Source organism: Chanodichthys erythropterus, chromosome 2, assembly GCF_024489055.1.
Source record: "Chanodichthys erythropterus isolate Z2021 chromosome 2, ASM2448905v1, whole genome shotgun sequence".
NCBI lineage: Eukaryota > Metazoa > Chordata > Actinopteri > Cypriniformes > Xenocyprididae > Chanodichthys > Chanodichthys erythropterus.
The window spans coordinates 27967650-27983901 of NC_090222.1; the positions used below are offsets into that span (position 1 = coordinate 27967650).

Genomic DNA, 16252 nt, shown 5'->3' on the forward strand with positions numbered 1-16252 from the left:
AGATTTAAAGGGCCACACATCCTGAATCGGCTCATTTCTAATTATGCCAGAAAATAGGCTGTTAAAAAATTAATTTAAAAAATCTATGGGGTATTTTGAGCTGAAACTCAGCTCAACACATTCAGGGGACACCTTAGACTTATATTACATCTTTTAAAAAAACGTTCGCAACTTTAATGCTTTTGCATAATGCTTTTGACAGCATAAGAAACCATGAAAGACATTTTTTTTTAAATACAAAATTAATAAAAAATAAAGTGCTAGAATTTTTTTCAGTTATCTTTTGCTCAGGAACATTTCCTCTTATACAAAACAAACACGCCACAGTCCAGATGTGAAGAACAAAAGTGTTTATTTTAGTGAACCATCAGGATCAGAATAAATAAAGGGTGAGCATTTGTCTGTGTTATTCTTCTCTCTCATGCAGAGAATCATAGTGTCATTCCACAGTCCCTCCTAGAGGGTTGTTACTTCAAAGTTTAAATAATAAAATTGCCCTATTCCTCCACTGTCGTTTGGTGCCCAGCATGGGGTTGTAGTGCATTCTTTTGTAAACCTGTCTAAACAGACTTCCTCTCAGGACCGAGTGCTGCAGAACATGGCCGCTCCTTAGCTGACCACTGACAAAACACAAATACTTTATGTCCAACAAGAGGCTTTGGTCAAATGATCCCTTAAATATTCACAACTACTAACACTGAAATTTCAAATAAAAAAAATATATTAATAATTCCATAAATTACTCATAAGATCATCACAGTCGGTGTGCTAATTCAAAGGTTTATCATTTCGGACCAGTAAACAAAATCATGTAGTAAGTTAACAAAAAAAAAAAAAAAAAAATGAACACCTGCAAAAGCAAATACATTTGGTATACATAACAGATGGCAAAAGAGAACGCATAATTCCACCCCCACCTCCCAAAAAAAAGAAAAAAAAAGAAAAGAAATTTGTTCAACTCCAAGGCTTTAAACACAAACTGTAAAAAGCAAACAACAGGCTTTGTGTGAGTGCCAGGCGAAGAGCATCGTCTCTCATTTGAACTTCAGGCCCCGTGTTGGCCTCCTAAATGCAGTGCTGAGAGAGTGAGGAGTCCTATGGGCGTTCCTGAAGTCAGCGGGCTGTGCAGCCAGAGGTTGGCAGGTGAAAGGTGAGAGATAAAGGTTAATTGAGGGAGGGCGACCTTTCCGTGGTCCACAGGAGCTCGATGTAGGGCCATTTGGTCTGTAGACAGCGCTTGACCGGGGTGTCGTCTGTACGTACCATGGGGTCCTCAAAACCCATGACCAAAGCGGTGCCCTCGACATAACTCACCTGGAAGAGAAAAGCACAAGAGGTGAACATGCAACACATTTGCATACATACAGTCACTTCCTGACCTTCTAACTAAAACCTGGCCCATTTCTGGGAATGCCAGTGTTTCTCTCTCTGTACGAGTCTCATTAGCGACCGGCCTCCTGCTATGACATCATCAGACATAAGACAGTCGATGGCTTCCATATGGAGGGCGTCATATTGCCAGGAAGGAATCTGCCCTTGACAAAGTGTCACGATATAAACATGCGCCCTCATTTTTCGGAACATTTTGTGTTGCTGCTATACATGTTACATGTGTCACCCAAGTGAAACCTGAAAATCCATTCACTTATATAAAGGCAGCATGTGTGTTTCACAGGGTCTAATTGTGCCAGTATTGAGTGTGATGAGAGATCCACTGACTCCTGATGATCTGTAAACCCAGGAATTAAGCTTAATCATCAAGACTCAGAGACATCCCTTTACACACAGACAATCATCACTGACCAATCAACATTTTTTTCGAGCTCATTAGCATCACCTAATTCAACCCAGTCTTGGGTGAAAGCCATAAAGCTCTACGGCACTCCCTCTGGTGGCAGCCACAAACATCTCTACACCAACATTACCAGCCCATTATGCAGTGAGGCTCAGACATGCTGACAGCACAAGTCTCTCTGTCCAAGTCATTGGGAAGCACATCACACACTTGCAAGACTCCACTTGTCATTTTTCTTCTAAGTGGCCAACTAACCTCTGCTCAACCCTGTGTTTCAGCAAAAAAGTTGCTTTTGTCATCAACCATGAGCATTCATCGGTTTTCCCAGAGTTAAGAGAACTATCCATCAAAACACACATTGATGCTCTCTGTGACTACAAAAGCAAAAGCAGCCAATAGGCAGGAGAAGAAAAGGATGTTGAGAGATGATCTCTTGAACTTTAAGTTTTCAGATCTGAACTTTGAGGATCTTTAAACTTCCTGAGTGCAGCTTACTAAACTTCTACTATTACTTCCATTCTTTTCAAGCAGCCTTTGTTACCCAACCCCATCATTCCTCATTTTATAACCGTACTCTAGCTTTTGGCAGTAGAATGCAATGGAAGGAAGGGTGTCATCTTCTAGCTGACTAGAAAGTAAATCATAACCAGGCATTTCAAGACCCAATAAAGCGCTACATCTTGTTTGAAGGCACACATTCATCATAGCTGCCAGTCAACTGTGATCGTGTGGAACAGTGGGGTTATCTATGTTAGTCAGAACATGTCTTTCATAAAACTTGTCAACAATCTGTGTGTTTACTTGAAATAATCCAAATATTTCCACTAGCTGGACAGATTTCATGTTCTGAAGGTTTTTGGCCTATTCACCCAAAGATAATAGTCTACTGTGGGTCAGCTTGGCTTTGTGTTCAGTTACAGTATATGTCTATATTTTAAAATAAATATTTCTGTATATTCAAACTAAACGAATGCATGTGTGCATAATCAGTCTGACTGTATACACAAGGATTAAAGGATAAAAGTAGTGACTGAACAGAACTGATTGGTGCCACACTTTTTACCAAATGAAGTTCCAAGGCCAATGACATTTCAAAACATTTACTATTGGATAATGATATTAAAACACATTTCCTGGAGATTTCTCTCACAATGTCTTGTTGTGCATTTTTAGTTCACAGTTTCTAGTTCAGCATAACTAGAAAACTGATCTTAAAGGCCCACTGAAGTGCCTTGGAACACGCAGGATTATTCAATGTGTTGACGTAATTTGCGTGATGTCAGGAAAATCCGTGATCCATTTTAGCGGAAATGAGAGACTACGTTTTACCTATGGGCAAAGATTCAGGCCTTGCAAACAGTTTAGTTTCTGTAAGAATAAAAAAAAAAAAAAAAAAAAAAAAAAAAAAACGTTTTTACTCACCAAGGCTGCATTTATTTGATCGAAAACAGTAAAAACAATACATTTGTGAAATATTATTACTATTTAAAAAAACATTTTCCTATTTTAATATATTTTAAAAATGTAATTTATTCCTGCGATGACAAATCACATGATTCTTCAGAAATCATTCTAATATGCTGATTTAGTGCTCAATTGTTTATGTTAACTGTAATAGATTTTTCAGGATGCTTTGATGAAATGTCGAAATGTCTTTGAAATATAAATCTTTTGTAACATTATAAATGTATTGACTGCCACTTTTGATCAATTGAATGCATCCTTGCTAAAAAACAAACAAACAAACAAAAAAATCCAGAATGCACATGTGACACGAAGCAGAAGTGCTGAAGACAGAATGAGAGCAGATCCCTTTGGATGATTATATTACTTGAGCAGAAAGGAAATCTGGGCTTCAAATGCCAGTATGGTCCGTGTTACAGCCAGGAGCTCCTTACATTTTGCAAGGTGTTTGGTTCCTGAGAAAGGGCCCCTGTGAATAAACGAGTGGCACAGAGGAAACCTCAACAACAAAGGCTGCACACTTTACTGCTGCTGCTAATGCGTTTGCCAGAGTAATGAAGAGTAACCTGTGTGTCCTCAGGGGCCTGATGTGGCAACTCCTACCCATTACCCCTTAACTTCTGTCAATCTCTTTCTCACACACACGCACTTCCGCTAAGAAGCATAGGTCACACACACTCCTTGATAAATCAATGTATGAGGTGGTCGGAGTTCATCTTTCTCTATTGCTTAAGGAAAACATGTGTAAATGTCATCACGACTCTTTATAGGGATGTGCATGGAAAATGGTTCACAATGGTTGGGAAAGCACAGAAAAGAACTAAAAGTTACAATATAGAAGACATATATTCAAATTAAATAGAAATGAGACCATGAAATAAAACTGAACTGTGACTAACAAAATCACTGAAGAAACAAAACTAAAATTTAAAATAAATTTGAAAATAATATTACACTAAAATGCATTTGACCATGTGTCTTTTAAATGATGCAAATCATCTTGCCTGGTTTAACTTTGTATAAACACACATCAAGAGAAGAGAGAGCATGAGACATCAGTATATTGAAACCGTTTCAGGTCTTTGTGGCTTCAATATACTCTGCCCAGTCTTGAAAGCTGTCGACACTTACAGGAAAGTTTGGGTTTCAGGAGGCTGAGAGGACTTAATGGTGTGGGCCATAGGACGGGGTGGCTCACTAACATCATGTCCCAGGAATCAGACAGGATAAGACTGACCCACCAGGGCTTACATACCAGCAAGGTTAATGTGTGTTATTAAAGTGTGCTTGCATGCATAGCCATTAGAAAGCAAGCAGAGTGTGTGTCTTACCTTCTCGTTGTGGTTTGACTGCTTCAGGCCATTATAGTGATACACAGGAAATGAGTCTGGGATCACGGAATCCTGGAAAAGAGAGACGGCACGTGTCAGTGCGGACATGTACATCATCGGGTCTGTGGAACATCAGCAAACATCTCTATGTGTCCTTATACACCGTGAAATATACTGCCTAGATCTGACTCCATCTATAGGACGCCAGAAAAACATTTCCGTGAATTGAGACAACTTAACCAAAATGTCCAATTCCAGCTCAAACACATCACAACACACGCCATAAACTCAAACCAAAGAGCCTAAAACAACGGTCCAGTGGATGGTTTTAGATGTAATGACATGCTCAATGCTGACAGCACACTGAGATACATTGCTTTAAGTCCAAAACAATTACACCCCCCTGTGCAGCTGCTGAATAGACTCGATTACAGACCGGTGCCAGAACTCTGCAGACCAACTCAAACTAGCAGCAAAACCCAAGCACAGAGTCTTGACAGGAGCCAAATACCTCTGTCTAGCCCCCATACCACATGCCTGCCTCACTGCCAAAACTACAACAGCGAGTCGAGTGAGTGCATGTGTTTGAGTGGGCCTGAAATAGGGTTAGAGTATTTGATTTGATGGTAAATTGAGGCCTTTTTTGTATGTATCCCTAAAGCCCTAATCTATTTAACATAGACCAGTGGAGCTGCAAGTCCATGCCAACTATAACCGTCAGCTTCTCCCTCTCTCTCTCTGAGGGGCTACATGTACATAGATTTAATCTGGGGCTGATTGTAGGTTTATTTGAACGTAATGAAAAAACAGTGAGAAAAAGCAAACAATGTTGAGCAAGAGCAAGAATCAAGGAGGAGAAAAAAAAAAGACAGCAGGATAGCCAGCCCTGTCCCAAAACCTACCCAGATAGCAAGGTGACATTGATTCAATGTTGAAATTCTATCAGAATCATCATTTTGGTTGAGATTGAAAATTCAATGCTAAATAACATTGAATCAATGTTGAACTTTCAATGCTTTTCAGTGTTGAAAAAGACAACATTGAATCAACGTTGATTTTTGGCCAGCTTCATCACTGGTGGAACTTAGACTCATCCATCTGTCAATCCATCTGTCCCCTCATACAACACTTTATTCACATTAGCATTCATGCTCCTCATGACCCTTCCCTCTAGTCCCACAAAAAAAAAAAAAAATCCTGCCAACTGAAGTGTAGATAAACTCCAACCAGTTGGAAGTCAGTGAGATGAAAAAGCTGGACATTATTAATTTAATAACGTTACAATCTTTCAACTTAAACACTAAATTCACAACTACTCAAACATCTCATCATCTGCACTTTAAGGATCCCGCGTCAGACGTTTTTCTGACGTTGCGATGCACGAGCGTCTTCTCAGACTCAAAGGTAGGTGGAAATTTGTTTTACTCTATATATTAGATAATGCAGCGTTTGAATGTGTGTTTTATAGTTCATTAACATTGTTTGTGGACATGAATCCTAACAGAATCGTAATTAAAATGAATTTCTCTTTTACCCTGTATGCAGCGCGAGATATTTGAAATGCTGTGGGCGGGAAGTGGCGTGGTGCGGGAGAAAACGCCAGAGGCTGTGAAGATTCCTGCATTATAATATTGAGTTAAGTTTTTAAATTAATATTTGTCTGTACTTTTATTTGTCTTTGACATGTTAGCTTTGATTTTCATGTATGTTTTCCCAAAAATGATGACCCATATCTGTAAGTAAAGACATTGTGAGCTAACGTTACATTTGCCTAACTTGGTGTTTTGCTTCACCCAGGGAAAAATGTTAGGATTTTTTTTTTTAGTATCATGATCATGTTTTTTTTTATAGTAGTAGTAGAAATAGTAGATTATAATAATAGTGATTGCACAACTAATTAATTGACCCGGCAAACAACTATCGACCACTAATTAGGGCTGTAAAAATGTTTCTCCCCTTAGGACCTAAAGCTTTTCAATGTTTGATGACTGAGTACACTTTACAATACATGGTAAGTAATTTCTATAAAAACTGATATAGTTGTTAATAGATAATGAATTACTAATGTACAAACCAGATGTTCATTAACTCACATTTATGCTATCCCAGATTCATGTGACTTGTGTTTTGTTTTGCCTGTGTTCCCATGTTATTTTTTCAGAAAAAGTATAAATTTGTTTATTTTGTAGTCATTCTAGCAAAAGGCGATGAAACTGGTTTGTTTTATGTGCACAACTTTAGGATAACCAGACAGATGATTGTGAGGGTGACCTTGAGCAGCTCTTCGTGGTGGCATTGTGATCGAGGGAGAGAAAGTTTTGAATCAACTCACTTCAGTCACATCAGCTTGTGCCCTGCTTCTGGGTATGATATACATCAACCTATAATGGTTTATATTAAAGAGTCATACATTTGAATTCAGCGTGTTTTAACTTAAACCTTTTTTTTTTTTTTTAAATCATATTTCAAGTTTCACTTAATTTTGTAGTACATTGTAACAGTCACATTTCCAAATATATATGACCCACCTTCTGTCAGTCATACACTACTTTTCTTTAGATGCCTTACAACAAGTTGAGGCTGAGAAAAGGAGTCCTCAAAGTTTGTATTTTCTGTTTCTGCAAAACTGGCTCCGTTTATGCTCCTGATCAGCTTTCGGGCATTGCTCGTGGTGTTCGTCAGAGTATCAATTTAATGAATAAGGACATACTTTTTGCATCAGAAGAGCTTCAATCCTTAAAGCTTCAAGTCCTGAACAGTGAACTGTGGTAGTGTTTCAGTCTGTAGTACTGTGTTTCTGTCTTTGTTGGTGAGTTTCCATTTGTATTCACTTAAAATTTACAGATGCAGATTGCATTTGTTGTCAGTTTTCCAGGCTCTTTCCAATGACTAAAATGCACGTTTGACATCTTACAATTTGATGAATGCCAATAATGTTTTTATTTTTTTATTACTGCTTAACCCCTTTCACAGACAAGGCTTAAATCTAGTCCCAGACTAAAATGTATGTCTGAGCAGTTTTAACTGAAAACATATCTTAAAATATGTCACAGCCATTGTTTTGTCTCAAGATAAAAAACAATTTAAGGCATGTCTCTAAAATCTACTTAAATAATTGAACTAAGGTCTGGTCCTGGCTTAGCCTAAGCTTTGTCTGTGAAACCTGGTCTATTTGTTTTAGTCACCATGAAATGCCATTTTTACAGCTACTTGTTTTTCCTGAATGTGATGTTAATTCCTGTTCAAACAGTCTGTGGTTATAAATGAATACATTTGTATGTAAACTGAAGGAAGTTGTGAATTTTTCATTAAAACCATATTTACTGCTGCCCTTACATTGTCTCTGATTGAAATTAGAATCTTGCTGTACATAAAGCAAGATTGATTTGATATTGTTTCCACATTAATTCAATGTTAAATAGGTGATTTAACTAAGGTTGAAAAAACATTGGTATTACAACCATGTTGATCTATTTTTCATCATTGAAATAACATTATTCCAGGGTGCAAACCTGATGAAAAATCAACTTAAAATTCAACGTTGATCAACATTGATTCAACGTTATTTTGGTTAAGGCATTAACATTGATTCAACGTTGAATCAATGTTGGTCTGCTATCTGGGTAGTGAGCTGCCTTCCTACATCCTAACCAATCCACCTTATAAGGGACTGATTTTAAACTCCCTACACTGGCTGCAACTCTGTGCACCACACAAATACTCAACTCACAGCTGATTCCAATAGAGTTTGATATTAGCATGTTACTAAGAAAATGCGTATTACTCTAAAAAAAGACTGTCGAGAATGTTCAGAAATTCATTAAACATTAAAACTTGCAATTATTGAAGTACTGATGTTAAGTATTGAAACCCCAAAACTAATGTAGAATCATCATAGAAGAAGTGGGTCATTGACAAAGCTTAGAAAAAGTTTTTGTTTTTTTTTCAAAAATGATGTAATGCATATTTTTGAGTCATGAACAGTGTTTAAGTTTAAATTGTTAAATAACATTTCAAAGTAAATTTATTTTATGACTCTTTTTTTATGTCAGGTGGTACAACCAAGTTGTATGCACCACCTGACATGGAAAGTGTACCAACCTACCCATACTTGAAATTAGAAGTTTTTACCAGTATTTGACAAAGATCTACAAACCTTTTCACTCTGCCACAAGGATCATCTGGGGTCCTCTAGATGATGTATTATCATATATACTTTTACCTTGTCAACTCCAAACACAAACACAATAATCCCTTTGCAGAGTGGCTCTCTCACACTGTATGAAAGTTGTCATTCCTGTAAATAACTGTACTGTGGGCGAATATAACCACATTAAGGACTCAAATACAGGACTGATAACTGTATACTGCTGCTGTGTGAAAGTGGCCTCAAATTAGCTATTCACTCATTTAAACCAATTAAGTTAAACCAACACAAGATTGACAATATGTAAGTGCTGTGACAAGTCCCAGTAAGTCTAGCAGAGTACATGTAGCAAGGTTTTTACTTGAAGAAAAAAAAAAGTGAAATAAATTAGAAAGTGTTCATATTAAATTGGCTACGTGTTGACGGAAAGATGCATATTTAGACGTTTCTTCAAAGGTAAAGGTCAATGAAAGTGATTTTGTGCCTCTTTGGGATGGCACCACAAGACATAATTCACTTGCAGAACGCAAGCTTCTGGAGGGTCATTTTGGTCATTGTAAACATGTTTGAACATTTAATATGAAAGAGAGACACAGGTGTGTGTACCTGATCAGGGAAGAACTCCAGCAGAAACTGACCCAACAGAATAATACCCAATCCCTCTGGATCCAGCTTACTCTTCATCAAATTCACACTGAGTGAGAGAGAGAGGGAGAGAGAGAGAGAGAGAGAGAGAGAGAGAGAGAGAGAAAAATGGGGGATTATGAGAGATGTAGCTTGCTGTGTGTGCGAATATTGCATGTTTTCAGCATGTAATGCTCAATTGCATCCTAGAGCAGTGAAATGTGTTGTCTGTGGCTGTAGTCATAATGACGAATTATGTTCAGATATTAAACATATAACAGTGAGAAATGCTTGGAATCTGACGAAAACAACCTCAGTGATGTTAACACAGGGTAGACTTTTCCTTTTAAAGTCATACAGCAAGACTGATAACATTACTAATGCTTTTCCACACAAACTCAGTAATAAGAGGATGATAAATGCTTTCTCCTGCAATCACAGGTCACTTTAACTTACACATAAAAATTGAAACAATAATCAATCGCCAAAATGCTGATTATGTTGTATGTAGTTTCAGAAGAGGCCAAAGCAGGGTTTAGACCTTTTCGACACTTGATTAAACTGCTTTAGAACACAGTGCTGTGTAAAAACAAACACATGACCTAAACTTTATTCTGTCAATTTGACATTCATGTAACAAAGGCTGAAGTTGTCTTTTAAGTTGTCAAAGGTTGATGTGATTTAAGAAAGCAGGTGGTTTCATTGGGAGGCTGTTTAAGAGGTGAAGGTTTCAAAGGACTCTGGTGAGTGGCTTTAAATGGGGCTATAGATGAAGGAAGGGACATTCTCTGCTCTACATGAGTCTGTTTGAGTGGCATGTGAACAAGTTGTGCAAAGAGAGGGGGCATAGGTGTTGTAACATGAACAAACCTGTTTACATCACTTCATGACACAAATGTAACGTGCGTAAATTAAGCAATAAAGATGATGTGCTATATTTGTAAATTATAGCGGCTTATTGCTTTAAAAATGCTTACTCTACATAATAAAAATATCATATACACTACTGTTCAAAGGTTTGTGGTCAGTAGGATTTCTTTTTTTTTAATTAAAAAAAAAAAAGTTTATGTTCATAAAGGCCATTTCTATTTTAAAATTTAATTTATTCCTGTAATGACAAAACTGAATTTTATTTTAATTTGCGGATTTGGTGCTCAGGAAACATTTCTTCTTATTACTAATGTTTAAAACAGTTGAGCTGCTGAATATATATAATTATATTAACATTTAAACATTATTTCAAGGTAATGACAGTTATGATCTTGTGTATTTTAGAACAGTGCTAGAACAATGTACTAACCAATCAGCACCCAGGACTGTAATGATCTGTTTTATAATCAAAAACATCACATTCACGCACTCAAACACACACATAAACTTACTAGTCTGGCTCGGAGACGAGATCCAAGGCTTTCATAACATCTTCAAGCAGCGTGTCTGGAATGAACCCATTATCTGAAGATGAGGAGAAAGAGGAAAGAGGCAGATGCTTAGAGCTTCTGAGAGTCTTGATCACCACCCACACAGTTTGCCCATATCTTATACCCAACATGAAACAGGAGTTTCATCTCTCTAATCGAAGCCATGCTGCCGACCACGTACACATATGTGCAAAACACACGCCAGACAATGGCTGATAAATAGATGGATGAGTGCTGTATGTTGTTTTTCCTCCTCTCTGGTCTCCAAGTGTCAGACAGGATGTTTGCAGAGCAGCTGGTATGCTAACTCTTTTCCATTCACTATAAAATTAACTCTCTCCTCCAGTGGAGATTGGAGTGACTGTTAAATAAATTAGGCTGGTCGCATCACAGCCTGCCTGACAGCCATTTCTGCCTGGATGAAGGACCACCACCTCCAACTCAACCTTGCAAAAACGGAACTGCTTGTGATCGGTGCAAACCCAACACTTCATCACAACCTTTCAGTTCAACTTGGGTCTTCAACCATCACTCTTTCCAGGACAGCCAGAAACCTTGGAGTGGTGATGGATGCTGGTCTAACCTTCACAGATCATGTTGCAGCAACGACCCGGTCCTGCAGATTTGCCTTGTACAACATCAGGAAGATTAGACCCTTCCTATCTGAACATTCCACACAAATTCTTGTCCAAGCTCTTGTTCTATCCAGACTGGACTACTGTAATGCTCTCTTGGCTGGCCTTCCAGCATGCACTATCAAGCCTCTACAACTGATCCAAAATGCTGCAGCAAGACTGGTCTTCAACGAACCGAAGAGAGCGCACGTCACTCCTCTCTTCATCAGTCTGCACTGGCTGCCAGTAGCTGCTCGCATCCAATTCAAGGCTCTGATGTTTGCTTACAGAACGACAGCTGGCTCTGCACCGCTATACCTTAACTCACTACTTCAGACTTACGCGCCCTCCAGAAACCTGCGTTCTGCAAGTGAACGGCGCCTTGTGGTGCCATCACATAGGGGCACAAAATCACTCTCACGGACCTTCTCCGGGACTGTTCCTGGCTGGTGGAATGACCTGCCACGCTCTATCCGAGCAGCCGAGTCTCTAGCCATTTTCAAAAAAATGCTAAAGACGTATCTTTTTCGTCAGCACTTGACCCAGTAGTAGTAGCACTTACCTTGACTAATATTCTTCTCCTATCTGTGTATTTATTTATTTAAAAAAAAAAAAAAAAAAAATTCGCTATGAGCACTTTACTGACATAACTGTGACTTCACTCAGCACTTACACACTGTTGTTCTCATGTTGATTTAATTGATTCTACTACTCTCATTTGTAAGTCGCTTTGGATAAAAGCGTCTGCTAAATGACTAAATGTAAATGTAAATGTAAACAATAAATATCTGTACCACGCCATGAAATTAGATACAGTCAAGCGTTTTGAACAGTGTGCCAAATAGAACTTTGGCTAAAATAGTTTCTATGTTATTGACATAAACAGGGCTGCAACAAATTATTATTTTGATAATCAATTAATCTGTCAATTATTTTTCCAATTAATTGGATGGAAAAATCTAAAAATTATTTTTAAATTAAAAATTTGTTTTAATCCATTATTTTAGAAAATATTATTCCACATCCTGCCCAATGCTGTCCTCTAAACAATGTCTAATATAAAGCCTATGATAACAAATATAGTGAATGTAGGCTATGCTGTACATAAGCAAAAAAATGGGTAAACCTAAACCTAAAAACAACTGATTGCTTACTATGTTAAAGCAGAAATTAAAACGACTAAAATCATGCTTACTAAATCGCATAGCACGCAGATGCGACTAATCGATAATGAAATTCGATGTCAATTATTTTCATTATCTATAATAATTGATTTTATTGATTAGTTGTTGCAGCCCTAGACATAAAAATGGTATTCACAAAATTTTGCTCATAATGTGATGTATTTCTGAGTGAAATAGAATATTCAGTGGGAGAAAAAAAAAAGTAGTACGGTGGATTGGTCGATTCTTTTTATGAAGTTCCAAATGTAGGTTCGGTAGGTGCCTAAACATTCAGTCCTGTCAATCATCATTACGCACATACTATATAAGCCTATTGACAAGGTTATTTTTGATATCATGTTATTTCATTTTAGCATATGAAAATGGCATTCATATTTAGCATTCATTTTAGCATATCACCATGCTACAGAATCACACAGTCAGATGCTTGAGAAATTATGCAAGTGTTTTTCTCCTTTGAACAAATTAAATGCTAGGGAAAGAGCTAATTTCTGTGTTTAGAGTTGGCATAAACACATCCAAAGTGTTAGTAACACAGGCTCTTTCTCATCACACAAACACACATTGATAGTATTGTTCTTATTAATGCGAAGAACAGGAATGTTGTTTACTGCATCAAAAGGTAAAAAGATGCCAAGCAAGAACATCTAATCTTGTTCTTGATGACATTTTGAGTGTGTGTTGTAAATTAGATTCTTTAAATCAAAACTTTGGAAGGCGACTTGCGTTCTTACTCTGACACATTCAGTGATATATAACCACACACGCACAAACCTCTTCTACCTGACATGAGACAGTGCAGTGGGCGATCTCTTCTCTAGGTTCTCGTTTGTTCCAGCAAACACCCTCTCTCGATATTCTTTGTCATCAGCAGGAGTCTTAGGTTTAATACAACAGCAATAAATATCAGTAGGGGAGGAAAATATAACTTCAGGCAACAGCTCTAGAAAGAAAAAAAAACAAAAAAACAAAAAAAAAACAGGATATACTGCACTACATATGACTAAGGGAGCATCAGGGGTTTGTTCATAAAGCTACACTGCTGACTTTGCCATCTGAGCACAACGACTATCTTAACAGATAAATCATCACATGAGACCATCCTCCCCAAAAATCCTCAGCAGAACTGCTCACAAACAAATCACTGCTGGTCATGAATCATATATACTGTAAGAAGACAGTGACATTTAGTCTGCAATCATTACTAGAGAGAAAGTTATCAGCAGGTTTTTTTTTTTTTATAAATATGGGGAAAACTAGAGAAATGTGGGGACAATTTACAGTTCAAACATTTTTCAGTAAGACTATTTTTAATGAATACTTTTATTCAGCTAGGACACATTAAATTGATCAAAAGTGACAGTAACAACATTTCTAATATAAAAAGATTTTTTTTCCAAACAAATTCTACATTTCTATTTTAAAAATCCTGTGAACAAAATCACAGCTTCCATAAAAACTGTTTTCAACATTGATAAAGATAGAAAATGTTTCTTAAGCAGCAAATCAGCTGGAGGATCATTTGAAGGATCATGTGACACTGAAGACTGGAGTAATGACATCTGTGCCATTACAGGAAAAAAAAAACCAAAAATATTACTCTTTAAAGTATTAAAATAGAAGACAGTTAACACAGTTAAGAGTATTTTGTTCAAATAAATGCAGCATGCTTAGCATAAGAGACTTCTTTCAAAAACATTTAAAAATCTTATTGATCTCAAACTTTTAAAGGGCAGCATAAAAACAAACAAAAATAGTTTGTACTTGAGAACCTGAGAGGTTAGAACATTTTTTGTTTGTTTGTTTGGGAGCTATACTATTACTGTATCATGAAACATATACTTTGTGAATTTTGTTAATATGCCAGGATCTTTGTCAAAGATAAGTTGTGTGAAATGTCTGGTTTTGTTTGTACTTCCTATGTTAAGGTTTGACTTGTCAACTGAAGTATGGTTAAATAGTGGCAGTGGAACCATATGTTGGTGAATGTGAGGGAGTGTGTGAATGTGTAGTCTTGTCTTTATGACTGATATTTGGGATTGTGTAAAGAGATACTGTGGGAGAGTCATTAAAAGAATGGAGGGCTTAACCTTAAAACTAAAAATATAGCCACCGAAGTACATATATGTTCCACAAACGTGCTCTCACTCCCTTACACTTCAACGTCACTGCTCTTTTACGCCGCTGAAATAACACCTTAGCATCAGATCTAGTGTTGTCACGGTTTCAGTACCGACTTGGTACCGAAGTACCGGTACTTTTGACAACACTAATCAGATCAAATTTGGCCTTCTCTTTTCCATTTCCTACTCTTTTCTCCCTCATCCGCAGTTACAGTAAAACATAAATACAGTAAGTATTGGATCTTTGCAATGTCTGATAAGCCACAGAGATAATAAACTTGGTCTGTGTTTTGTGGAGCTACAGCTCATCTTCTACTCAGAGAAGGACAAGTTGACTCAGCTGCTGGGGTTAGGTTGACATTTTGAGTTTTTGTAGTCTCTTATTCTCGTGCTCTCACACACACACACACACACACACACACACACACACACACACACACACACACACACACACACACACACACACACACACACACACACACACACACACACACACACACACACACACACACACACACACACACACACACACACACACACACACACACACACACACACACACACGTTTGTTATTGTGAATTGTGGGGACATTCTATAGGCATAATGGTTTTTATACTGTAGAAACCGTATTTTATATCCCCCTACACTACCCCTACCCCTACCCATCACAGGAAACTGCACATTTTTACTTTCTCCAAAAAAACTCATTCTGTATGATTATAAGCCTTTTGAAAACTGGGGACATGGGGTAATGTCCTCATAAGCAGGGGTGCACATTAGAGGTACGCAGGTATGCATGCGCGGTAAAAATAAACTATGCGTACCAGAAAACATGGAGGGAAGCGCTTTTGAGTACCGGTTCACAGGGATACGTTTACTTACTGGATTAGGATTTTTCTCCATCTCTGGTAAGATAGCAATCATGATAATATGTGTGTTCTTTAATTATTAGGTGTGCAATGGATCGCAGTTAATCCGTGATCCATACGGATAAGGTCCAACGGTTCGGCACGCATGTGATTCGCGGATTAACTGCTATATTTAACCATCATAGAGTGAAAGTTTGTAATTTGGACGTGTTTTGTCTCGCCAATTAACGCATTCAAACGACTTTAAAAGCGGAAGAAGAGGCGAAAATCGGGACTCGCAAACTGTAATCTGTGCGCACAGCCCCCCGAAACGCGCGCATGATGAGAGTCAGACAGCGCACAAACACCGAATTAATTTCCGCTTTCGCGTTTACTTGCGCTTGAAAGGAAACATACACACAAAATTATGTCAAAATACCTGTCTCTGCAAGTATTCTCTCGGTTATGTCATAAGTGAAGTGTTGAGAAAGAAACCGGATGTGTGTCAGTTATTCGGTCCGTGCTTTCCTTCTTAAAGTGACAGCAGCCTTTGCTGTCAATTTTTTGAAAAAAAAAAAAAAAAATCATTATCATCATCTACCATGTTCGAGAGAAAAGAAGATAGTGAGGAGAGCAGTCAGGAGGAAAGTGATTAGGACAGCTTTTAGGATGTGTCGTGTAAAGTGTGAGTACCAAGCAAA

General features: G+C 37.7%; 1 protein-coding gene across 2 annotated transcripts in view; it reads right to left on the reverse strand.

The window, feature by feature from the left end:
• Window positions 1-374: 374 nt before the first annotated feature.
• The window catches only part of mindy3 (MINDY lysine 48 deubiquitinase 3), a 46628-nt gene continuing 30750 nt past the window's right edge, over window positions 375-16252 (reverse strand). For both annotated transcript variants that reach the window (XM_067394849.1, XM_067394840.1), the window contains 4 exons: window positions 10744-10816; window positions 9344-9431; window positions 4591-4662; window positions 375-1314 (listed from right to left, as the gene is read on the reverse strand). In XM_067394849.1, coding sequence (XP_067250950.1) covers window positions 1165-1314; window positions 4591-4662; window positions 9344-9431; window positions 10744-10816 — 383 coding nt within the window. In that variant the 3' untranslated portion in view covers window positions 375-1164. The remainder of the gene's footprint in view (window positions 1315-4590; window positions 4663-9343; window positions 9432-10743; window positions 10817-16252) is intronic.